Here is a 27,602-nt window from a genome sequence, read left to right on the forward strand (position 1 = left end):
GTCAAAAGCACCTCACCTGCAAGTTGGACAGCTGACCTTTTAAGTATAGCCAATGGGGTATCCTTTGTGTTGCTGAACGCACGTGATGAGGAGCCATCATTAACTGACCTGTGCGGTCCAAATTGGCAGAATGTGCCAATTAACCATAAACATGCCGAATTGCTGGTGGGCAGGCTCAGATTTGCCCCCACCCCCCAACACGATGACCTCAGTGTTTCCTCATTCCTGGCGCCATATTTAAAGCGCACCAGTGCGCAGTCTACAGACCAGGACTGCTCCAGGCAACAGATGGCCCTGAAAGCAAAGAAGTCTGTAGCCCCCAAATTTAGTGACACCTCTCTGGGGCACCTGCTGGACACAATGGAAGGCCACTGTGAACTCCTCTACTCTCGCTCTGGCTGCATGAGGTCCACCACAGTCACCAAATGGAAGGTGGTGGCAGTGGCGGTCAGTGCCACTGGAGTACAGGGAGGTCAGCCATCCAGTGCAGGAAGGGGATGAATGCTCTCATCCGTTTCGCCGAGGTAAATCAACCACCTCATTGCTCTCAACTCTCACACTCGCAAACCCATCACAAATCCACAGGGATCTCAGACTTCAAGGGACAACAGCATTAACTCACACACGCCTTCACATCTGCATCAGGGTCATATCCTCTGGAGATTGCATCCTCTTCCCATCCATGGCTCCACTCATCACAAAAACATTCCATGCAGTTCCGTGCTGCTCACACTTTCTCCATCTGTTTAAAAACAGGAGAAGCTGGCTCACAACAGAAGGGAGAGGTCCCAGACCAGGGGGTGGAGTGGCCCACAGTAGACCATAGTAGATCACTTTGAGGAGCATGCCATCACGCTGACTGGTGAGGATGTGCAGCGCTGATGAGGTCGGTGGCAAACTCCCACATGAGGATCCTGCACCACGTCATCCATCTCTCAACATAACTGTGAGTGCTCTCTCCCCTGTGAGAGGAGGACTGTGCTAACATGCACTAATCATCTCAACTTTGGTTGACAGGGAGCTCTGTCAAGCGACTGATGCCCTCAGCCAGTCAGTCTCTCAGATCCATCCAGGTCCCCACCTGCAGCATGGAGGACCTCAGCTCCATCCAGGTCCTCACCTTCAGCCAAGAGGACCTCAGCTTCATCCAGGTCCACACCTCCAGCCAGAAGGACACCTCCTCCATTGAGGAGCTGGAAATAAGAAGCCTGGATGACCTGTCACAGTGCTTACACACACCGTCCACCAGCACCGAGACACACACCTCGGTGAGACCTAGATCTAGAGCAGGCTCAGGTTCACAATCTGGTGATCATTGCACGGGCACATGTTCGCAGCAGGAGGAGGCAGAAAGTACTCGGAAGACTGCTGGGGAAGACGTATCTGTGAGGTCCAAGTCAGATGACAAGCCTCTGAATTTGGCCTTCCAACTCATCGTGGAGTGTCAGCAGAAGGCGGGGGAACATCATGCAGAGCTGTTGGAAGCTTTCAACAGTAATCAGTGGCTGGAATGTGCCTGCCTGCTCTCTGATGAAGTGGTGCCCACATGTACGCAAGTAGAGGTCTCCATGGGAAGGATGGTGGACGCCATGGAGACCCTGGTCCAGCAGAACTTGAAGGTGCATGCAGACCTGCACTCCATCACGGGATCCATGGGTGAATTCCTGCAGTGGCAATGCAAGAGGGAAACGGGGCACCTCGATGTCTCTCCAGGTGCTCCTTCCTCTCAAGGATTCAGGCTGGGGCCCTCAGGCACCCGAGGGAAGCAGAGCAGCAGCAGGACACCCCTGGGTCATCCACTCAGGAATCTCAGAGGCTGCCAGTTACCTCCGAGTCCTCTTTGCCCGTGATTCTTCAACCTCGTCCTCTGTCACTGCAGAGGGAGCAGTGGCCAACAGGAGGACAGCCAAAGCAAGCCAGGGCTCTCAAGGCCTTGGCTCTCCAGAGGACCCATGCTGAAGTCATCAGAGGCAACAGGACCAACCATTGCACAGGCTGTCTCCACTCTTGCTGCGGATGTCAGGGCAGTGCCTAGAAGAAGTGGTAGGCCTAGAAAAGTTAAGAAATTCTAAACACAAGTGGTTGTACAGGTGAACAATTTTTTTCCTTTTATAATCTGGAAATATATTCAGTTTCAGTGAATAATGTGTAATGTTGTCTTTCAGCTTCATTAACAGGCTTTGCGAATCCTCCCAGTCCCCCATCCACTGCCACTAGCAGTTCAGCTGCAGTCATCAGAGGCAACAGGACCAACCTGGATTACGAGTGATTCTGGAGGGAGAAGTGTGTGTGTGGCATGGCCTATTGGAGCCTTCATCCTCACACTCATCTCACTGTCCTGAGCATTTTGAATGCTGCTTGCTGGGGTTTTCTTTCAGTTGTCCATCTGAGCTGACCTGCATCTCCGCTCACCCACTGATTGCATCCCCATGCAGAACCTGTGCCCGTCCAACAGGAGATTTTGACAGCCATGGTTGTCGTTAAGTTTCTAATTAGCTCCCCCGTTCTTTCCCCTTCCCCAGTCACCCATGTCCTTTCCCCCACCACTGTAGGCCATCCTGGCATCACCTTTCACCCCCCAACGTCACCTACCGATCCGAACCCTTTTCTTTCCAGGATGTCCAGGTGAACACGCGGGTTCCCTACCTACCCAAGAATCCCATTCCCATCTACATTGACCTCCCTAACCTCCTCCTTCCTACCTCCAGGGTCCATGTCTGCCTCCATGTCTCCACCATGCACCCTCGGCGTCCCTTCTACCGCTACTGATACACTCTCATCCTCCCAGCCTTCCAGCTCATTCTGCCCTCTCTTATTCTCACCATTTCCTCCTACCACGCCCACCCTAATTTCGCTCCACAGGAGGCAGTCATTGACTCCATAGACCCCGCCTTGCACGTCCACCTGGACATCTCTCCCTCACCTTACCCCCTCCTCCCTCTGGACACCTTCCCCCCACCCTTGCCGGACTCCTTTTCACCCTCTGGACTCCTTCACCCCCTCCGCACTCCTTTCCTTACACCTTTCTCCACCCTTACACCAACTCCCCCACTTGCCACATTCTCCCCCGTTACCCCCTCCTCCCCCCCATACTCCTTCCTTCAATCCAACACCTTCGTCCCAACCTCACCCCTCTGAAACCTTTGCTCCCCATCCCCAACCCAGTACACCTTCCTCTCCCAGGCAAACCTAAATCATCCTCTCCCACCGACCACCCTCCCACACTTTCCTCTCCCTCTCTCAGCTGGACCTTTCTCTCCCCCCGCCTCACTGATCATCCGTAGCAGCACATGGCCAAGACCATGATGTTCCGGAGCAGACCCCAGACATCAACGGTGACCTCCCATCTTCCATGATTTGCTTCACGGCGGAACCATGTACACGAGAATCCGCCCAGTATGCGATGCACATGTTCCTCCACGGTCCGGTAGCTGTATGGTTCCAGCATCTTCTGCTCCTTGGATATCCGCGGTCTGAGCAAGGCCCTATAGGTAGGTCCTGATTTCTGCGCGTAACAGTTGTTCAGATGTGTTCTATGCTGGCGTGTTTTCCCTCTGGCGTAATGGTAAATCTGGTGTGGGGGAATGATTCCGATCAGGCCTTACTTTGCATCCCATTAGCAGGATGCAAAGTAGGTTCACGCCAGCCTCCAGCGGGATTGGCGTTCCACCATGGCGGACACCATCGGATAATCCTGCTGTGCTTTCACTCCGGCATGAAACCGATTTTTGGCCTTCTTGCCATCTTGTCCCCACCACCCCCCACCCCCCTGCCCGCCATTACGCCTGATGCCAGTGGGGCTGGAAAATTCTGGCCACAGAGTCAAAATTTGTGGTCTTTATGTTTTGTACTTGAGAAATCTGGTGTCAGTTACATATCCTTTTCCACTAAGGCTAGGAGGGGGAATAAAGCTGTTAAATACTCATATTAGGCTGTCACTTCACTTAACCCTGTACAGCATTCCCTGTACACAAGTAAATAATGCATTCCATATATATTAAGCACCATGGAAATGAATAACTGTAGATGAATTGGTGGTTGCAATGAAGTGAGAGATGTTGGTAGGCACTATTAGCTACAGTAGGAATGAAAAAGACACTTTTTCTAAAATGCCATCAGTTAAAAAAAGGTATTCGAATTCATATATAACAAAACATAAATTTGTACAATAAAGGCACATTTTTAAAGCTATCAGAATAACATTTCCCATGCTCATGCCATATGTAAGTAGCATTGCCTGTAGGTTCATATTGTACTCAGACTTAAATCACTATTAATACTTTAATGCTCAAGCATTTACTTCATCTGCCATAATAATGTTCCATTTAACCTTCCACAGCTGAAGCCTACATTTTCCGTTCAATATCTCTCAATGCAATTAACACCGTTGTGGTAGGATTATATTTAATTTGATGAAATAAGGATTCCAATACCATTGCTCACCATTTTCCCAGTTTCCCTGCCCTGCTTTCATAACAATATTGACTAATTCTTAAAACTCAGTTAAAACCATTGATTGCTTCTGATTGTGCCACCGAGCAATTTAGATGATTTATTTTACTGTGGTTCTTTTCACTTCATTACAATCACCATTTCATCAACAGTTGTTCATTTCCATTGTTGCATATTATATGTGGAATGCATTATTTACTTGTGTACAGGGGTGATGCTGTATGCGGTTAAGTGAAGCTACTGCCCAATATGAATAATTAATACCTTTAATCCCCCTCCTAACCTTAGTCGAAAAAGATTGACGTGTAACTGACACCGGATTTCTCAAGTACAAAACATTCAGTGCACACCATACCGCCATTTTCAACATTAAAAAGCACTACTCATTCCCTCCTCTGAAAAAAAATGTATCTCTCAAATATACTCCTTACACTTTGTTTTACAACTTTGTTGCCATTCTTTAATCAATTTCTGAGCTGTTGGAGCAGAGAATGGGAAAGATGTGGATTAAGCTTCTGATCAGTTTCTACTGTTATTGAGGAGGAATGCCCTTCTTCCAAGAAGCAATATTAAGTGCCCTGGCCAAGAACTGGGAAAACACATCGAACAAGTGGACAAGCTTGAGTGTCAGGCAAAATTGGAATTGAACAAATGGCCACCTGGCTGAAAATCAAGGGCTTAACTAACTGAGCTATCAGGCACAGGCTTTAAAATGCTTTTAACCTTTTCTTTTCTATTTATTTTGTTTAAAACAAATTCACATATAAACCGACAAGTCAATGTAAATCTGAGGGATCAATTATCGCATCAAAACGGAATACAGAATCATTCTTCTTCCAAATAAATGAAGAATTTCCTCTGAATAATTGAAGTAATTTAACATTTGAATGCTGCACAACTTTAATTTGAATGATTTTGCCTTTATGTTATGGTTAATTTTAATGATGTTTGTATTAACTAGTACAACAGAGTTTGACATAATTAACAGAAAACATATGATAGGAACACTTAAAATTTGTGTTTGTCCTCTAATCATCAATAGGCTTTTACTTACCCCTGTGAAAATCACTAAACATGAAGTTTGATAGGGTTCCCATAAATCTGAAAACATATTTTGCAAACCTTTAGATATACTAAGCCAAATTAATTTCTTCTGTAGACTATAAAATATCCGTACCTCTAGATCATTGAAAAATAAATGTGTATCAGCCAGATTGAAAATCATTTCTTCCATTCGAAGTCCAAGTGTAACAGCTATAGGTGGATCCTGTAAATCAAACATATCCATCAGAACCAGCATACTGCATTGGAAATTCCAACACTTACTCCATTGTTTTCACAGTCTATTTAAATAACAAACATGAAATAGGGCTGGATTTTTATGCTGTCTCCCTGCACCCTAGAGTAAATATTGGGAGCAAGCCCACCTCCCTCTGATTGGCCGGCTCACCCCACTTTAATTTTTTGGGCAACGGTCCTTTAATTAGTATTTAATCTGTCTCCAGGAGACGTCCAGCCTCGTACAACTGCCGTCCAATTGGAGGTCAGCAGCTTAGGATTGGTGACCACTGCCAGTATTGCAGGAAGTCCGTGAGGAAAAGGAACCGTGGATGTTCCCAAATCTAGGTAAGTCAGCAATCTCGTCGGGAGCAGGTTGGCAGGTCCCGGTGAGGTGGGGTGGGAGGGCATGTTGGGCAAGGTGGGGGAGAGGGGAGGGACACAGAGAGGCAAAACTGGTTGGGGGGGGCCCTCTGATTGGCACAGGGGGCCTGGGAAGGAGGCACCCTCCTTTCACTGACCAGTAGCCTGCAGGGTTACATGCTGGGCGCAGGCCTCTCCTGCCGCCTGTTAAATTGGAGCAGTGGTGGGATGAGGCCCTTAGTTAGGCACTAATTGCCCACTTATCAGCCTCAACTGATGGGTAGCCCACCCAATGTCACCCCTGCCACACATTAAATCATGGCGGGCAGGGCGAGGTTGGGCCAGTCAATGGAGCGCATGCCACCGATAGCATGACCTCCTAATTTGCGGCTCCGCCATTCAATAACATCATAGCTGATCTGATTGTGGCCTTAGCTCCACTCTCCTGTCTGCTCACCATAACTCTTGACTCCCATGTTAGAATGCACACTCAACATATTGGCCAATCTGAAGGTAATCTGCATGCCTCCAGAATGTTTTTCACTCTGATGGGCTCAGTTAATCAAGTGTGCAAAATCAACGTGCTTGAATTTCCTCACTGTTTTATTATAAAATACTGCTTTATGATCAGATACTGGGGGGTACTTTTGAGTGGCCCTTTGATTATTTTTCTTACATGGTGAGATTAAGAACTTTCTGTGGTGTGAACTGGGAGAAACCAGCAGTTTATTGGCATTTCAACCACACATTTAATATAATCCAAGCATTGAACAGAGATAAAGCAAACCAAGGAATATACCCACTTATGAATCCTAAAGTGGCAAGTTTGAACCTGTGTGTCTTCCTCTTAAATATTGACTCATGAAGTTGTGGAGCTTTTGGGCTTATTGCTCTGATATAACATAGCTCCAAATACTTAAGATACATTCACAACATTGGCTCTTTTAAGTTTTCTGCCCCTCACTGGGGAGGATTGGGCGGCAGCTCCACCAGCCCTGGCAGTGCTAAGAGCACATTAGTGGGTGCTGCTGGGACTGCAAGAGGAGAAGGGAGAAGGCTGAATGGATCAATGGATCCCTGGTATCAGGTAAGTCCAGGGTCTTGGGCAGGGAGAGTTTGAGCAAGTCAGGGAGGGGAATGCGTTGGGGGGGTGGGTGTTTGGGGGACATGGGTTTAAGACTGCAGGCTGGTAGGAAGAAAGGGGCAGGGCTTCCATCTTTGGTGGGGGTAACACCCCGATCCACAAAGGGCAGCTCCTGAAGATGGAAACCCCACCTTGCTTCCTGCCCTTTGTCACTATTATTTAAAAATTTAGGCTGCCTGCTTCTCCCTGACTGCCCATGCCAAATGTTCTATGGTGTGGACAGTGTATTATCAGGGTCAATTGGCTTGGTAACAAGCCTAATTGACACTTGCTTATCTATTTAAATATGGCTAGCAGGCTGCCAATTTTGGTGCCCATTCCCCATACCCTACCCCCCAACTCATATATGGGGCTGAGCTCAGGGGTGGGTGGGAAGGTGGTGGGCGTAATCCACCCCTGCTAAAAACACACGCCTGGTGGGAGAACATAAAAAGCAGCCCATTGAGTCCACTTTGATGAATAAACCATGGAGTTAAAATACATCATTACAACCTCAATTCTAAAATGTTAATTGAAATTTTTTTGGCCTTTATACATCTGTTATGTTCAATCTGTGTGCTCCCCTAATGCAAACATTACAATTAATATGGCTTTTGATATAGACAGTTAGAAATTTGCCAAATAAATTAAAAACGGTATGAGTTATCAAAAAAATGGCTAATTAGAACTTTTGGATGCAGAAGAAATTCTAAACAAACAACTACAGTCTCCATTGTCACTTGTCCTGTTCTGTCAGGAGCCATTATTTAAGGGCTCATCGTTTTTTAAAATTCTGCAGGTCAACTAGTACTCAGCTGCAAAAGCAATTATCAAGCACAGGTCATAGCAGGTCAAATGCCAATCTTCTTTATTTGTTGTTATGGTAACTAACCTAACATAAAAACAGATTGACCATGAGATGTTTTGAATGAACATTATTATATGATAATTTACTGCATTTGTTGACTGAATGAAAATGTCTTCTTAAAACAATTCCATTACATTTCAGCAATATAATTACTTGTAGAAAAAAAACATTTTGCTGTCAATGTGCAAACAAATAAAAAAACACTCATTGCCAAATCTACTGTATTTGGTAAAATATTAATTTTTGTGAAGTTTTTTTTAAGAATGGAGGGCTGAAAACCCTAAATGACATGTTCATTTGTTTCTAACAATATATTTTCTAATGCTAATGCTATAATAAGTACAGCAATATTTCCTACTAAATGATACACCACATTATATTGTTAAGAAGAATTATGTATTTTTAATACTTGCTCTTAGCCACTTGTAACAGCAATTACATTCACTGTGCTGCAGTTTTATTTACATTCTGGCAAGTTGGCCATTATTTTGACATTGTTTTTCACAGACTGTTTCATTCTCATTTAATGGCTCAGTAATTCTTCCTGTGTACATCTAGTAAAGTATTCCAAAGTACTCTTGAACCTGTCACTTCATGAGATAAAATATACCACATACCCTACAGTCAATAGCCTTCATCCTCCCACCTATCCTGTTACTGCTATATTAGCTGCAGTTTTCATTCTAACGTAAATCCTGAGTGAACTGTGCATGGTAATAATTAAAAATTTATTGATGTCTAGACAACTGGAAGATTCATTTATACCTCCAGTTCCTTGGCTGAGAAAACAGACCAAATTACCTCTGTGTTATGCATATCTAATACGCTAGTTGCTTTGTCACTGTGATTCAACATTTAGATCCTTTGCAATATATATCTAAAGAAAGCACTTCAAGCACTAATGACTCAATTAAATAGACCAGCATGCCAAAATCATACTTGTTTTAGCAATCTTTATTATCTATAAACCTCCTTAGCCAGTTGTTACAGTTTATAGTGCACAACAAGATGCTATGTTCTGACAGTCTGGAAACTGTTAAGACTATTATTTAGTAAACATACTAATCTTTTTAAGCACTGACTTCACTCTCATACCTAAAGAGGTAAAAAGCATAAAATTTCTTAAATTGTGTATGAACAATAAATAATTTCTTCTTGTATTTTGTAAATGTTGCACTTATATTGTAAAACCAATTTCAGTAGATTGGTGGCAATAGGAAAATTCTGCCTGTTTATAGTTTTTGAAGTTATAATCATGGTTGTAATTATCTGTTTGTGCATCTGGAAATCCTTTGATACTGGAGTACAAATTCTGTACATGACAAGAAAAAAGTTGTGCAAGATAGGTCAATTGAAAATTTCAAATCAGATTTTTGTTAGGCAAGAGTATTAATGGTTACATAAACAAGGATGAAAAATGAAGTTAAGATGCAGATGAACTGGAGGGGGTGCAGAGGAGATTCACCAGGATGTTGCCTGGGATGAAACATTTAGGTTATGAAGAGGGGTTGGATAGACTTGGGATGTTTTCATTGGAGCAGAGAAGACTGAGGGGCGACCTGATTGAGGTGTACAAGATTATGAGGGGCATGGACAGGGTAGATAGGGAGCAGCTGTTCCCCTTAGTTGAAGGGTCAGTCATGAGGGGACCTAAGTTCAAGTTGAGGGGCCGGAGGTTTAGGGGGGATATGAAGAAAAACCTTTTTACCCAGAGGGTGGTGACAGTCTGGAATGCACTGCCTGGGAGGGTGGTGGAGGCGGGTTGCCTCACATCCTTTAAAAAGTACCCGGATGAGCACTTGGCACATCATAACATTCAAGGCTATGGGCCAAGTGCTGGTAAATGGGATTAGGTAGGTAGGTCAGGTGTTTCTCACGTATTGGTGCAGACTCGATGGGCTGAAGGGCTTCTTCTGCACTCTGTGATTCTGAACCCTGATCTAATTCAATGCAGATCAGGTTTGAGGGACTGAATTGTCTACTCCTGCTCCTATGTTTCTACATTGCTGACCTGTATGGACTATGTGTGAAGACAGAATAGAGGTATATGTTGTTCCTCCAAGTAAAGCTAACATTCACTCTCTAGGCTCACACAGATGTGGAATTTAACCATGGCAAGAGTCACTACTTTCAAGAAAAAAAAGAGGGGAGAGAAAAAGAGATCAGAGAGAAAATAATTAAGGCTCAGCGACCCAATTTCCCAGAATTTCACAACACTGTAAACCTAATCGGTCTTCAGCTAAAGCTTGAAATGGGCAATATTAGCAGCTCATTTTACCCTGCAACATATTTCCTTTACTATTGACTTCAATGAAAATGAAAATTGGCTGGTGTTTAAAACAGTTTGCCGATTTCCTAACTCATTTTGTGTAATTGCCCAAACTAATTTATTTCAATCACAATGGGTGGAATTTTAGGGCCTCTTCAAGACTGGAGCAGTGCCGTAAAATGCGGGGACCCGTTTAAAAGCCCACTGATTTTGGCAGGACCATAAAATCCCACCAGCAAATAATTCCACCCAATGGGCTGAATTTTCCCCCATCAGGGGCGAAATTGAAGGGTGGGCGCGCACTTCCGATCAGCGCCCCCGATCCGGGGGATGGTGCCACATTACATGGGCGGGCCAATTAAGGCCCGGCCAGTGTGATGTCCGCACAGAAGCGCTATGCGCTTCCTGTGCGGTCAGGGAGGGAATCTTAAAATCGAGAGTGCACTCCTTCATGCACGTGCATGAAAGAGCGCATTCATCTTCCTAAGGCTAAGTACAGCCTCAGGGAGATCAGCTCTAAATGTTAAAAACCTAAAAATAGAAAAATGAAACTTCCCTAACATGTCCCCTCATGTGGCAATGTCACATGAGTTGGGACATGTGCATAATTTTCACAAAAACTTTATTAAAATTTTTTAAAACCTACGAAATCTCATCCCGCCCGTGAACGAGGTTTCATGCTTTTTCTAATTCGTGCCGGGGCTCTTGGCCTGCCCACCAACCTTAAGTTTGGATGGGCAGGTCCTTTAATTACTTAATTAACTCTGTCAATGGCCTCAATTGGCTATTGACAGGTCGGTGGGCACACAGCTGATTTAGCTGCGCCCCCTCCTTCCTGAAAATTTAAATGGGGCGCATTCCCTCCGACATCACCGTGCATCATTTTACACGTCTTGTGAAATGAGTATCGTTTCTAGGTCATATGAACTCAAAAAAATGTGTTTTTTTTAGTCACTTAACTGTTTTCATTAATTGTTTATCTGCTGATGATAAATCTGTTATAAGACTTTGAAAGAAATTTAAAGAAATCAGTACACATAAAAAATGGTACTGGAGAAGTTAATGGGACTAAGTGGTAACAAATCCTTTGGACCTGGTGACCTGCGTTTGAGGGTTTTAAAAGGGGTAGCTGCTGAGATGGTGCATTGTTTTTAATCTTTCAGTGTTCCTTATATTCTGGATCAGTTCCCAAGGATTGAAAGATAGAAAATATAACCCCGTTATTTAAGACACAAAAGGGAGAATTTTCTCCCCATCGGGTGGGCTAAGTGGGAGTGGGCTTGGGCGGGTGCGCAGGCAACCGCCGCCCGCGATCAGCTGCGCACTGCCATTTTACCGGATCCGGAAGCGCTGAGCGCTCCTTGTGCGGGTGGGGGAAGAGGGAGAGTTGGGGCCTGCACTGTTTTGCGCATGTTTTGCGAAAGAGCACAGAAATCTCCTTGAGGCACGGAGCTGCTTCAGGGAGCTTACTTTGATTATGAAGAAATGAAATAAAGAAAAACAAATTCAGGCATTTCCCCTCAAGTGACAGTGTCATGTGAGCTTGGACATGTCAATGAATTTTAATAAAAATTTTTTATTTAATTTATAAAGCCTTCATGAAACCTCATCCCGCCCATGGATGAGGTTTCATGATAAATGCGAAGGCCGCCTGGGCTCTTCGCCTGCCCACCAAGGTTGGACGCGCAATCCTGTTTATTATGTCAATTAGTTTTAAAATGGCCTTAATAGGCCTTTGACAGTTTGGTGGGCGTGCAGCCAACTCTGGTGTATGCCTGCCTAACGTCACTGCGCATCACTTTATGTGTTGGCGAGTGGGGCCTGCCCACACATGCCGACCAGAAGATTCAGGCCTAAGCAGAGAGAAAATGGGGAACTGTTAGTCTAATATTAATAGTGAGCAAATTGCTAGAATCTATTATTAGGGGTGTAGTAACAGAGCATTTGGAAAATCATAAAATGATAAAGCATAGTCAACAGGGATTTATGAAAGGGAAATAGTGTTTGACAAATCTGTTAGAGTTTTTGAGGATGTAACTAGTAAGATTGATAAAGTGCAAGCAGTGGATGTAGTATTTTTGGATTTTCAAAATGCATTCACTAAAGTGCCACACAAAGTTAGGGCTCATGGCATTGGAAATAATATGGAGTGAAGGTTGGTTAATGGACCGAAAACAGAAAGTAAGAATAAAAAGGACAAAAAAGCAACACTATTGAAGCTTTTTGTCTTGCACTCGTTAGGACAGATGCAGGAATGCCAAATTCCTAAAAAGAGCAACAATTTACACTGCATGAGAAAAGGCTGCTGCTTGGTTGGCAAGTCAACTCTGATTGGTCGAGATGTTGCCATGGAGAAAGCACCAGGAAACTACTGTTCCCCACACTTCTGTTTAATTCAAAAAAGATGCAATGACTGGACATATCCCTTTTGCCTGCGGAGGAGAGGCCCCTGCATATGAATATATGTAGCTTCTAGTGTCTGTCTTGATGAGCGCAAGATGTAAAGCTTCAACAGCATGTTTCTTTCCTCAGCAATACTCAAGTTCTGTACTACCAAGTGACTATCAAAAAAAAGGAACATTACTGGGTTGACAGGCTGTCACCAACACGGTACTGCAAGGATCAGTATGGGCCTCAGCTATTTACAATCTATATTAATACTTAGATGAGGGGACTGAGTGTAACATTTTCAAGTTTGCTGATGATACAAAGTTAGGTGGGAAAGTAACTGGCGAAGAAGTTCCAAATAGGCTGTCGAGGGATATAGACAGGTTGAATGAGTGGGCAAGAACATAGTAGATGGAATACAATGTAGTGAAGTGTGAAGTTATCCACTTTTCCTTTGAATGATGAGGGACTGGAAAATGTTTACATTCTGAGGCACTTGTCCTTCTGTCCACCTGTTTTGAGGTCCTTGTACATGGATCACAGTAAGTTCACAGACAGGTAGATTAGGAAGGCAAATGGTATATAGAAAGAAAGACTTATATTTATATCGCATTGTCACAATCACCGGATGTCTCGAAGCACCTTACAGCCAATTAAGTACTTTGAAGTGCAGTCACTGTTGTAATGTAGGAAATATGACAACTAATGTGTGCAGACAGCAAACTCCCCCAAAAAGCAATGTGATAATTACCAGATAATCTGCAGTATTTTGCTTTTATAATCTGTTTTATGATGTTGCTTGAGGGATAAATGTTGGCCAGGGCACACAAGATAACTCCACTGCTCTTCTTTGAAACAGTGCCATGTGCTCTTTTATATTCACCCAAGCAGGCAAATGAGGCCACAGGTTAACACCTTATTCGAAAATGGCACCTTTGACAGTGCAGCACTCCCTCAGTACTGCACTGAAGCATCGATATTGATTTTCTGTGCTTTTATTTCAAAGGGATTGTAGTATAACAGTAAAGAGATCTTACTATAATAACACAGGACATTGATGAGGCTAGGCCTCGAGTACTGTGTGTTAAGTTTGGTTTCCTTACCAAAGGATATATTTGCCCTAGAGGGAGTGCAACAGAGGTTCACTAGACTGCTTCCTGGGATGACAGAATTGTCCCATTTGGAAAGATTGAGTAGACTAGACCTATATATATTTCCTAGAGTTTTGAAGAATGAGTGGTGATTTAATTGAAACTTGTAAAATTCTTAAGAGGCTGGACAGGTTAGATCTGAGGAAAAGTTTCTCCTGAGTAGAGAATCTAGGACATGGGGTCATAGTCTGAGAATTAGGCGTCAGCCATTTAGGATGAAGAGGAATTTCTTCAAAGGGTTGTGAATCTTTGGAATTCTCTGTCCTGGAGAGTTGTGAATGCTCAGTGTCACAAGGCTATGCCCCTTTCATTTTGAAAATATGATTTTCAAACTTTCAGCTAAGGGGAAATTTTGAAATGAGACAGAACAAACTATTTAAAAATACAAGGCCACCTTTCAAGGTGAAGGTGAAAAACAAACAAACCACACTCAGGGGAGTGTGAAAAGAGAGATTTCATATAATCCAGAGATCCATTGAAGCTCATTACTATCCAAGGAAGATAGATTAAAATGCAAAGCACTGGTTATTGAAACCATGGCTGCCACAGACAGTCACACCTCTTGGAAATACACAATGGGTGGAATATTTCAAGGCCAGGTTGCAGCCACTGCAGAGAGATTGTAAGAATGTTTTCAGCAGAGGAAACAGGCTGAAAGCTGGGCTCTTTCCCTCTCTCTCTCATTTGAACAAGTGTATTTCCCGGTTCAGAAGCCAGCTTTACTAGAAATCTACCAATAAACTGAGATCTTGTAATAATTGTAACATCATCTACACCTGACTACATCCATGAAACCAACTAATCCAAATCGGCTGCAATGTTTAAAATTCCACACCTGAGGACAATCAAAAGGCACTTAACTATTCATTCTTTTAACTTCTTTTTCATTTGGACTTTAAATTCCCTTATTTATGATACCTGCACGTATGACGTCACATTTTTATTATTTTTTCCCTTGGGTTTAGTGGTTAATAAATTTGTTCTTTCTTTAACTCAAGAAGATCATATTTGATTAGCTCCTTATTAATCACTACATAAATAATTATATATATTTTGATTCGGAAAAGGCATAGCCAAGAAACTTAAACCTTTGTTGTGACCAACTGAGAAGAGTGAACAGAGGGGAGCCGGTTCACTCCTGCTCGCCTGGTTGCAATATCAGTTACTGCGTATATTCAAGACAGAGGTTGAATGATTTTTGGGTATTAAGGGAAGTAAGGGATATGGCTATTGCAGGAAGGTGGAGTTTAGGTAGATGATCAAGGGGAGCCTGATACATTTTAATTGAGGCTTGAGCTGCAAAACCACCTTATCCTGCCTACCTTGCAGAATCCAAGAGAATAAGATGCAAAACTGTTCCACCTGCTGCAAGGATAGCTGAAGGTATCATGCAATATAGAGCTAGTGCATCCACTACTAGAACAGGTCATTGTGACAGTCCCTTATGGACATGCTGCAATGCTGTCCTATGAGGATGATGTAATGTGGCGGCTCGAAGGGCAACCCTCATGAGGTATCACCTCTATATTGGCAGCCATTGAAGGAGGGGTGCCCAATTGTTGGCTGCTCCATCAATTGTTTGCAGGTAAACGCCTTGGAGGTTATTCTGACTTTGAGCAGTAACATAAAACAGGAAATGTAGCATCGATTGTCCCCTATAGATCCTTCCCAATTGACCAATGTCAAAATTAACCCACTTGTGTTTGCTTGCCTTTCATCCACTTTGGTAATTTTTAGTCCTCTCCTCTTCAGCCTTGGCAAAGGTTGTCAATATGCTGAAATGCCTTTGAGCCTTTACAAGGGCTTTCATAATTTTTGTCACCCTCTTATGATACTTATTTTTCACCATATGTTTAAATTTTACTTAAATGCAATCTTCTACTATACCACCACTCATGAAAAAATGTTCTTGGATTTGGGTGTTTTAATGAGCTGAGCTCTGAAAACCTGAGTGCAAGTGGTGCAATTATTCATGCAAACGAAAAACCTGATTCTAACTGAGTTTAAATTAAAAACACATTGGACAGCACCTTCCAAACCCATGACCTCTACCACCTAGAAGGACAAGGACCACCACCTGCAAGTTACCCTCTAAGCCGCACACCATCCTGACTTGGAACTACATCGCAATTCCTTCATTTTTGCTGGGTCAAAATACTGGAACTCCCTTCCTAACAGCACAGTGGGTGTACCTATGCCACATGGACTGCAGTGGTTCAAGAAAGCAGCTCACCAATTAGAGCAATTAGGGATGGGCAACAAAAATGCTGGCCTAGCCAGTGATGCCCACGTCCCAAAAAGAGTAAAAAAGTAAACTTTTTTAATGATAGCATCATGAAGCTCTAGGTTAGAGGAAGACTCCAATTAGATGTGTTAGACGTGCTAAGTAATAAATATTTCTAACAGAAAGAAATCAAACGTGGATAATTAACATGGAGTAGCATATCATGTCAATTTTGAAAGTAGTTTTTGAGCTTTTAATGCCATGGTTTAGTCCTTCTAACCAAAAATCTGGGGATTTATACATGCAAAATTATACTGAACCGAAGATATCCTTTCACAAAAGAGGAAAGTTAGTGATGCACAGTGGAGTTTTAGCACTTTGTATTGGCCTTGGTCCCTAGCTAACTGATGTAGCATATGACATGTTTCTTACAATCTATTTATTTTGCACTTGAAAAGCATGTCAATTAAAATACACTTAGGAAACTGCATCACCTACCTACTATTCACTTCTGATAACCAAATCTATCCTAAAAATACTTTCTAAATCTATACATTAACATTTGTGTTTCTTGAACTTCTTCCAAAATAATATTAAATCCTGGTCTATATTAAAGATCTTCTAAACAATTGTCAGAGGAACTGGCATTAGACATCACCCAGAAATACATCCTTGCTGAATGGAACTTTGGGAAAACTACTGATAGACAACTGCTTCATATATCTTTCCACAACAGAATTGTGACTCATTAGTACACAAGTGATCATTCATTATATTCTGACATTTGTAGACATTTTTAAAGGTTGGTTTACCTTTTATTTGAAACATACCAACTCTTAACAGCAAATCGTGCACACATTTCACAGACATCCTGTGCTACCTTCTGGATCCCCTGACCTGCATCACCCTCCTATCCCTGAACACAGATCTGGTCTGAAGTACATAACCTAAGGGGTGTGACTGCCTCCTGGAATCAAGGTTATGTTGCCTGCCCTGAAGAGGAATTTGGAGTGCGGGAAGATGGACTCAGTTGTTGTTGTCTATGAAGGTTTCACAACATTGGTAGGACTAAGAAATAGGTTCTGCTAAAGAAGTATGAGCAGCTAGGGGCTAAATTAAAAAGCAGAACACCAAAGGTAACAATCTCTAGGTTACTATTGGAACCATGAGCAAATTGACATAGGGCAGAATCCTCCAGTCAGCGAGTGGGGGCAGGGCCCACTCGCCAACACTTGAAATGACACGCAGGGACATCGGGTGTGTGTCCCGACGTCACCACGCATCAGTTAGATTTTCAGTTCGGCGGGAGCACAGCCGAGTTGGCTGCGCTCCCGCCGAACTGTCAAAGGCCTTTTAAGGCCATTTAAATAGTAATTAATTCAATTAGCTGAGCTGCCTGTCCAACCTTAAGGTTGGTGGGCAGGCGAAGAGCCCAGGCGGCCTTCACATTTTTCATGAAACCTCATCCACGGGCGGGATGAGATTTCATGAAGTGTTTTAAAAGTCAAAAAAAATTTTAAAAATAATTCTTTCACATGTCCCAGCTCATGTGACAGTGTCACATGAGGGGACATGTTTTAAAAATTTTTGTTTCCATTTATTTAAATTTACACACGTCAAACCATTCTCCCCGGTGCCTCAGGGAGATCTCTGCACTCTTTCGCGTGCATGGCGTGAAACAGTGCAGGGAAAGACTCAGGGAATAACGCCCCTCACCTGCACAGGGATCGCTCAGCGCTTCTGGGCGGGTGGGCCTTAATTGGCCTGCCCACATAAAATGGCGGCATGTTCCCGATCAGGAGTGCTGATCTGGTCCGCGCCCGCCCCCGCACAATGGGGGGAAAATTCAGCCCATAGAATAAATAAGTCAGAGATGAATGTGTGGCTCAAAGATTGGCTTGGGATCAATGGGTTTCAATTCGTGCGGTACTGGCACCAGCACAGGGAAGAGAGGGAGCTGTTCCATTGCGGCAGGTTTCATTTGAACCATAATAGGACCAGTGTCCTGATGAATCAAATAAGCAGGGCAGTAGAGAGGGCTTTAAACTAAATAGTGGGAATAGTCATGGTGGGGGCAGGATTCATGTGAGGGGAAATTTTATAAAGTTAAAGTGAAAGGACAATAATGCAGGGTAATGATACAGGTGATGAGAACCAGAGTGTGCCAGGAAGGGACAGAGCGCACAAACACAACAGTGCATCAGCTAATCGGGTCAGAGTAGGAAAAAATGGTAAAAAGACAAAATTAAAGGCTCTTTCTCTGAATGCATGCAGCATTCATAACAAGATAGATGAATTCATGACAGAAATAGAAATTAATGGGTATGATATAATAGCTATCAAAGAGGCATGGTTGCAAAGTGACCAAGGCTGGGAACTGAATATTCAAGGGCATTTGACATTTCAGAAAGAGAGGAAGAAAGGAAAAGGGAGTGGTGTAACTTTATTAACAAAGGATGAGATCAAGGCAGGCAGATAAACATGACCAGGCCAGAACATTTCAGACGTGTATTAGTGCTACTACCAAAACAGGGCAAACCGCTGGAAACCTAGTTCCGTGGCCCATTCACAGTTTCTTTAGAGTGCAGAAGGAGGCCATTCAACCCATTGAGTCTGCACAGGTTCTCTGAAAGAGCATTCCACCTAGTTCCAATCCTCTGCCTTATCCACGTAACCTTGCAAATTCTCCCTTTTCAGGTAGCAATCCAATTCCCTTTTGAATACCTCGATCAAATCTGCCTCCATCACCCTTTCAGGAAGTTTGTTCCAGACTTCAAGCACCCTCTGGGTGAAGAGTTTTTTCCTTACTCCTTTTGCCAATTATTTTTAATCTGTGCTCTCTAGTTTTTGATGTTCTCTTGAGTGGGAACAGTTTTGCACTATTTACCCTGTCCATGCCCCTCAGGTTATTGAATACCTCTATCATGTCTCCTCTCAGCCTTCTTTTCTCCAAGGAAAGGAGCCCCAACTTCTTCAATCTATCCTCAATGCTACAGTTCTTTATTCCAGGAATCATTTTTGTGAATCTCCTCTGATCTTTCCAATGCCTTCATATCCTTCCTCAAGTATGGCACCTAGAACTGGATGCAGGACTCCAGATGAGGCCTAACTAGTGTCCTATACAAGTTCAACATGACCTCCTTACTCTTGTACTTGATGCCCCTATAATAATGCCTAAGGATACTATATGATTTAGTAACTGATCTTGCAACATGCCCTGCCATCTTCAATGACCTATGTACGCATACACCGAGGTCCCTCTGTTCCTTCACCTCCGTTAGAGGCTCTCCCTTTATTTTATACTGTCTCACCATATCTTTCCTGACAAAACAAATCATCTCACATTTCTCTGCATTGAACTTCATATGCCACTTGTCTGTCCAATCCACCAACATGTTTATGTCCTTTTGAAGTTCAAGACTATCCATTCAGTGTAATAAAGAGCTGAATTATTTAAATGACACCCCAGACTTTAGGAAAAAGCAAAGGCTGTGTCACATCAATATGTTAAAGCAGAGTCATAGCCAGGAAGGGGACAAACAAACACAAGTGTGTCAGACAATGTGGAAAGAGGAGGCCGAAAGGGACAGTGGGAATGAGTTAGAGGGGGAGGGAGGCCTGGACAATTTCCAAATCAAATTCCTTACCAACTGTTTAGCTAACACCGAAATGTTAGGGAGATTAGACACCATGTTCTCCTATTTAAATGAAGAACAGGGAGGAGACCTGACAAGGCTGCTCACAGCATTTCGAGAGATCTATAGTGCACAACCCTAGCTCTAGTCAATGTAGATGTAGGAGAGGTCCCTCCCATAAAGCAAAATCACTCTTGCCTAGGTCCCGGGAAACTGGCCCAGGTTCAGGAGGAAGTTCAGTACATGCCGGAGCACAAATTCATTGAGCCCAGTCAAAGCAGCCAGAGTTCCCCAGTTGTGCCATTGCCCAAGCCTGATGGCTCAACAAGGTTCTGCACTAATTACAAGAAGGTTAATGCAGTGACCAGAGTTAGTTGTGTTATTAGGACTGAGCAGCATTCAGATCTTATTTCTATTGAATCTGCCAATGTATTTGCTTTTATTCGCTCATGGATGTGGGATGTTGGCTCGGCCAGCATTTATTGCCTAAACCCGAATTGCCCTTGTTCAGAGGGCATTTAAGAGTTAATCACATTGCTGGGGTCTGGAGTCACATGTAGACCAGGTAAGGATGGCAGGTTCCCTTCCTTAAAGATGGTTTTTTATGACAACCAGCAATGGTTTTGTGGCCATCATCAGACTTTTAATTCCAGATTTTTATTGAATTCAAATTTCACATTTGCCATGTTGGGATTTGAACACAGGTCCCCAGAATCCAGGTACCCTGGGTCTCTGGAATACTGATCCAATGATAATACCACTATGCCACTGTGTACCTTATCTCTCATTGTCCACGAAGAATCTTCCACAGAGGATGCTTTGCCTGAGTCCAGGTTAGAGTCCATAGAGGATCACACTGCTAAAGAGCTGGTACCTTCCAAGGATGAAAATCAATTGCCACCCATACTTCAGTCCCAGCTGAAAGTCATCTTCCCTCCAGATCTGACAGCAATGCTGACTCCTCTGAAAAAGCTGTTATATTCTGCAGATGATGAAGTCCTACCAGATGCAGAAGAAAACCCTCATGTCTCCAAGACGTCTTCCGCAAGGGCCGAGAATACTGATTGAATCCTGACTGACTGATTGAATCCATCAGGACAGTGATTTGGGGAAGAAAGAGCAGCAGTTGGAGTTGGGTACAATCTGTAGCTGTAAAAAGGGAGTTGCAGAAATGTAATGTAAATAGTTAAAGACATAGGGCGGAATCGTCCCAGATTAGCACTAAGTGCGGCAGCAGGCGGGTAAAATGACGTTTCACCCGCCGGCTGTAATGGCGACTTTTCACATTGTATCGTCCCAAACCTGTCGCATTAATTATACATTCCTGGGAAACATGCCGTTTTCATGGTGGGCTCTCATTCACCTGCCACACCATTACCTTGATGCTTCATCAGGCTGGGCGCCATATTTAAAGTGCAACTGTGTACATGCCTCTCAGTGCTTCCAGCCCATGACTGCTGCAAAAGAGACTTGGCCCTGAAAGGCAAGAAGACTGCAGCCTCCAGGTTCAATGATGCATCCCTTGAACACCTTTTGGACGCAGTGGAGGCCCGCTGTGATGTTCTCTATGCCTGCTCTGGTTGCAGGATGGGTAGCAACCTCACTAATCCGGCTTGGGAGGTGGTGGCAGTTGTGGTCGGCACCAATGCCCTGCAAAAGAGGACAGCCACCCAGTGCCGTAAGAGGATGAATGATATCCTCCATTCTGCTAGGGTAAGTCACTCTTCTCATCAATTTCAACTCACAAACCCATGACACATCCACAGGGCCTCACTCACTGCCAGTTCAAGGGACATCACCATTCACACTCCCACACACACCTTCATTGTCCTCATCCCATCTGTGGGACCTCTCACCACCCACACATACCAAGCATACTTATCATCTGGCCTGGCAGATATCCTGCTTACACTCTTTCCATCTACATTTATGCATGACAAGCTGGCACACAACAAGAGGGAGAGGTCACTTACCAGTAGAGGAATGCCAGAAATCAAGGTCCTCACAGACTTTGAAAACAGAGCCATCCAGCTGGCCGAGGAAGATCTGGACCATTCCTGTGCTGACAGTGAGATTGGCGGTCTTCTACCAAGTGAGGAGCCAGCAATGCAACATCCATCAGACAACCATGCAGTGAGTGATGTATCCTCTTTCACAGGTCACTGCCATACACTAATTAACTCTCCTTGTTTTCGCAGGCACATTTGCCAAACAGCAGAGTCCGTGACCCAGGATCTCCATTCAAGCCCCGAAGAAACCTCTGAACAGGAATCTGAAGTCACCTTCCTTGAAACCCCATCACAGTGCTCACCCACACGCCCTCTACCAGCGCAGAGACACATGCCTCGGGTGGGACCTAGCTTTAGAGTAGCCTTGGGATTACAATCTGGTGAGCATATCATATTTTCTGATCCACAGCAGGCGGTGGCAGGGATTTCCCTGATGTCCAGCACTCGGAGGAATGCTGGAGGGCAGAAATTTGCTTAGTCTCAGTCAGATGACGAGCCTCTGGACTTGGTCATGTCACAGCTGCTGGAGCTGCAAAGGCAAGCTTGGGAACATCAGGAAGGGATGTCCACTGCACTCCTCAGATCGCAAGACACGATGGAGGAATCTGTCCTCCTTCAGGCTGAAGTGATAGTGCCAGCATGTCAATGCACTGAGGTCAACACTGCTAGGATGGCGGCTGCCACGGAGGCTTTGGTTCAGGATGTTGCTCTTGCACTGCTGCGTGGGCTGAACTCCATCGCTGAGGCCCTAGTTGGCCTCCAACAGTGTGTATGCGAGAAGGGTGCGGGGTAGCTTGATCTCACTCCAGCTACCCCTGATGGAGTCAGTCAGGGGCTTTTGGGCACCCATAGGGAGGAGGATCAGCAGGTGAACAACCTGGGGCCATCCATTTAGGTGACTCCAGGAGTGTCCAGCCCATCTGAATCCTGCCTTCGTGACACCAGCAGCTCCAGCTCCATAGCTCGAGGAGGGTGCCACTGCCACACAGCAGGACCTCAAATGCAGCCTGTCCCTCCATGTCTTGGCCCTCCAAGGGACGCCCAACAAGGTTATCACAGTCAGGGCGTAGCAGTCAGCAGGCTGCTTCCAGTTCTGCTGTGGATGTCCGGGAAGCACCAAGACATAGTATCAGGGTTAGGAAGGTTAAGAGGGCATAACTCTTTGAGCAAAACCAAATAAACTAAATTAATAAAATCAGGGACAAAGTAAGAAGCAGCCCCTTAAAAGGGATACTGCAAAAGAAAAAAAAACAAATTGTAAAGGAAACTGACAACATCAAACCAAAATGTGATTAAAGGGAGTCAATAAAGCGCCCCAGTCCCCATGGTGCCCACCGAGCATAGAAAGCTTCAATGATGCCAGCGGACACCGCCTGCTCCCTCTCCAAGGACACACGGCTGCAAACGTACAGGGGCAGGCAGTTGGGCCGGATGACGTCCTTGATTGCCCCTGCCTGGACATGTTGATGGTCAACTAGGCCAGGCCCAGGATCAGGTTCATGAAGAGGTTCTCCTCCCTCCCCGCCCTCCTCTACACCGGGTGGCTTCACAGCTTGGGCTCGGGTGTTAATCATTTGTACATAATGTTCATTATTGCCAATAAACTCCCAAGGATGTTTCCCTGCCTATGGCTCCTTGTTCCGATGAGCAGTGTTCGTATTACTCAGATGTGAAACTTTTCTGCACAAGATAGAGGCAGGTGTCTCAGTCCAGGGCCTCTTCTCTGCACTTTGTGCAGCCTTCAGACCGAAGTGATGGTCCGGCCTACACTCCCTGGAAACATTACTGGTGCCTGCATCTCGACGGTGCTTATCATTGCTGCCAGAATGTTGTGGGCAGGCATCACAGAATTCTGTAATTCTCTCTATGTGCTTTCAGCGTCTTTAAGGTCGGGCTGGCCCCCATCTCTTCAGCATCTGTGACCAGTAACGCTGTGCTCCTGAAGGGCTCAGGTGCTGAAGGTGGACAAAGCATCAGATGCTTCTAAAGTTTCATGGCTGCATCTCTATGTTATGACCCTGATCACAGAGCACAAGCGAGCAGCTCTCGACCAGAAAGGAGTCATAAATTCTCAGAGGCTATGTGAAGATCTATGGAGTGTCCTCATTGAACATTGTCATCATCCTCCTGGAATCGAGTGATTATTAGGGCCTCCACTGCGTTTCTATGACAGGAGCATTATCACAGAGGATATGTGCACTGCCATAAGCCAGACTGGAGTCAAATGTTCATAGGTGCAAAGAGAGGATTTTATGATGTCCCCTCACTGTCATCATCATCCTCTACAGATCTAGCAGCTTTGAGGGCTTCCTGAGTGTGCCTGCCTTGTCTGGCTCGTGTGAGGACAGTTATTGTTGCCTGCGAGAACCTCCTCACTCTCATCCCTGTGGATATCCTTGTCATCAGAGGAGACTTTCAGTTTCTGCATCTCCTCCTCAGCCAGCTCCTCTCCCCATTGCAGCACCAGGTTGTAAAGGGCGCAGCAGGCGATAATGTTGCGTGACATCCTCTGTGGACTATATTGCAGGGCTCCACCAGACCGGCCCAGGCACCAGAACCTTATTTTCAGCATCCTGATGGTTTGCTCTATCAAGTTGCAAGTTGCAGCATGAGTCTCATTATACATCCACTCTGCTGCAGTCTGAGGCCGCCGCACTGGGGTCATCAGTCACCTCCTCTGCAGGTAGCCCTTGTCTCTGAGGAGTCATTCTTGCATCCTCTGTGGACCCTGGAAGATGTCAGGGATCTGTGAATGACTGAGAACGTAGGAGTCATGTACACTCCCTGGAAAGCGTTCTCAGACCTGCAGGATGTGTTCGTAGTGGTCGCACGCCAGCTGCACTTTCAGCAAATGGAATCCCTTGCAGTTGACATAGTTGACTGCGTATTGTGACAGAGATCTGAGCGCCACGTGAGTAAGTCGAAGGCACCCTGCACCTGTGGCAAACCCGAGATCTGGGCAAATCCAATCGCTCTTGCACCTGGATCTCCTGTTTCTGGGCGAAATGCACAAAGTTGTGTACCCTCAAGGGGATGGCATCCCTGGCCTCATGGATGCATTTGTGGATGGAGACTTGTGATATCCCACAGAGGTCACCTGTGAAGCCCTGAAAGGAGCCACTGGCATAGAAATTGAGCACCGCGGTCACTTTCACAGCCGCTGACAGTGGATGCTCTCCATGTCCCCGTGGCCCCAAATCCTGCAGGAACTGGCAGATGTGACCTGACCAGTTCCCTAGACATGCACAGTCTTGGGCGAAACTCGTTCTCGGTTACCTGCAGGAATGAAAGGCAGTGTCTATAGACCGTCAGTCTAGTTAGGCGCTGACCAGCGATGGTTTGCTATGGCTCTTCGGTGGAATGTGCGGGAGCACAAGCTGCTGATTTTCTAGAGTGTGCTGCTCCTCTCTCTGTGCAGTCAGGCACTTCAGTCACTCTCTTCTCCATCATCTATTAAATATTCTATACAATCACGCTGCTTTGGGTGAATGATCCATCCGGGGGTGGGGAGGCACGTGGAGATGAGTCTGGCAGGCTTGCCTTATGATGATATGCTGATGTATTATAATGAGTTTTCCGAAGTCCGATGGCGGGAAACGCAGCCCGCCATCGACAGGCTGAGTGGACAATTGCTACCGGTTTCATGATGTCGTGAAACCGATTTCTGGCCTTCTTGCCATATTGTCTGTTCATGCCACTGAACATGCCCGATGCCAGCGGGCATGGTCAATTCTGCCCATAGTTTCATGTTGTTAAAAAGTAGGATAGTATATTTGGGGGGACATATAGTAGAAAGGGTTAACAGATGGGATATGCTTATATATGATGATGTACCACTGACATTAGTCAGTCATGTCTTCGACACTTTCTCTCTCTCTCCCACTCCCTCGAGGTTTGAATCATGCCTAGGAGGAACGTGCCTACTCTGTAACCTTTTTAGGTGTAGTACTGACAAACAAGTGTTAAGAAGAAACCAGACTATGTCTACAGTCCGTCTACTGACTAATTCTCAAGCCTAGAGTCCAAGATAGAAGGACGTGTCTCAAAACAACTGATGAGGGTTTCCCACAGGTTTTCCAGCCGATGGACAGGGACCCTATCACTAACAATAAATTCCATCCAATGTCATTAATGCCACTATCACTTCTCACTAAGTTCTCTGAGGCAGAATACCCAACTAGTCCAGAAAGTTAATTTCCTTTGCAAATAATGGCATTCAAATACTAAATTCACCATGTTAAGTTTCAGTTTTCTGCTTTCAGTAAACAACATTTATATAGTACCTTTCAATTTTTTAATTTATTGGAATGTGGGCATTGCTGGTTAGGCAAGTATTTATTGCCCATCCCTAACTGCTCTTGTTTAGAGGGCATTTAAGAGTCAACCACATTGCTGTGGGTCTGGAGTCACATGTGGGCCAGACCAAGTAAGGATAGCAGATTTCTTTCCATAAAGGACATTAGTGAACCAGGTAGGTCTTTACACCAATCGACAATGGTTTCATGGTCATCATTAGACTTTTTAATTCCAGATTTTTATTGAATTCAATTCAAATTCCACTATCTGCCATGGCAGGATTTGAACCCAGGTCTCTGGATTACTAGCCCAGTGACACTGCGCCATCGCCTCCCCTCCAAGGGGTTTCACTGGAGTTACCAAACAAAATTTGAGATTGAGCAACATAAGGGGATAGTAGGACAAGTGACCAAAAGCTTGGTCAGAGAGATAGGTTTTAAACTTTAAAATTTTAAGGATCTTTGCTGTTAGTTTTCTTAGTTATGGAAGTCCCTGTTGGAGTACTCCAAACTATCTGATTCTTGAACACTAACTAAAATGGTAAAGGGAGCAAAGACTTCTTTTGGAAGACAGGATGATTTTTTACATGTTCCAGCATTCAGGCAAACTACTCTTGTTAAAAAAAAGTATAACACTGATGTTAACAGAAGTAAAGCAAACAGCTATTTTAATTCTAAAAAGAATGACCCTGTCTTATGTCTTATACAGTGTTACAGTATTCATAAAAGTTTACAGTTGTTGGCATTGCCAATGCTCTTATTAGAGAGGTGGATAATTAACTGTGTACTCTTCTATATACGAACATGCGAAATAGGAAAAGTAAGCCATTTGGCCCCTCGAGCCTGCTCTGCCATTTAACAAGATCATGGCTGATCTGTTTGTGTTTCAAGTTCTACATTCCTATCTACCCCCAATAACCTTTGATTCCTTTGCAAAAATCTATCTGCCTCTGCCTTAAAAACATTCAGTGACCTTGTCTCCACTGCCTCCTGAGGCAGAGTTCCAAAGTTGCACAAACCTCAGAGAAAAAAAATTGTCCTCATCTCTGTCCTATAATGGCGACCCCCTAATTATAAAACAGTGCCCCCTAATTCTGGTCTCACTCACAAGAGGAAACATCCTGTCCACGTCCAACTTATCAAGACCATTCAGGATCTTATATACTTCAGTCAAGTCATCCCTCACTCTTCTAAACTCCAGTGGAAACAAGCCCAGCTTGTCCAACCTATCCTCATAAGACAACCCACTCATTCCAGGTATCACTCCACTAAACCGCCTCCAACGCATTTAGATCCTTCCTTAAATATGGAGACCAAAGCTGCACACAGTATTCGAGCTCTGGTCTCACCTAATGCCTTGTATAACTGAAGCATAACATTCTTACTTTTATGTTCAATTCCTTTCATAATAAAGGATAACATTCCATTAGCCTTCCTAATTACTTGCTGTACCTGCATACTAACTTTTTGTGACTCTTACTAGAACACCTAGATCCTCTGCACCTCGGAATTCTGCAGTCGGTCTCCATTTAAGTAAAAGCCTTTTT

The 27,602-nt window shown here is 44.5% G+C and overlaps 1 protein-coding gene across 8 annotated transcripts in view; it reads right to left on the reverse strand.

Moving 5' to 3' along the window:
• The window catches only part of eya4 (EYA transcriptional coactivator and phosphatase 4), a 467,229-nt gene that overhangs the window by 64,253 nt on the left and 375,374 nt on the right, over window positions 1-27,602 (reverse strand). For all 8 annotated transcript variants that reach the window (XM_041188541.1, XM_041188542.1, XM_041188548.1 and 5 more), the window contains one exon: window positions 5,630-5,719. In XM_041188541.1, the coding sequence (XP_041044475.1) occupies window positions 5,630-5,719 (90 nt within the window). The remainder of the gene's footprint in view (window positions 1-5,629; window positions 5,720-27,602) is intronic.

The sequence above is a fragment of the Carcharodon carcharias genome, chromosome 5 (assembly GCF_017639515.1).
Source record: "Carcharodon carcharias isolate sCarCar2 chromosome 5, sCarCar2.pri, whole genome shotgun sequence".
Taxonomy (NCBI): Eukaryota; Metazoa; Chordata; class Chondrichthyes; order Lamniformes; family Lamnidae; genus Carcharodon; species Carcharodon carcharias.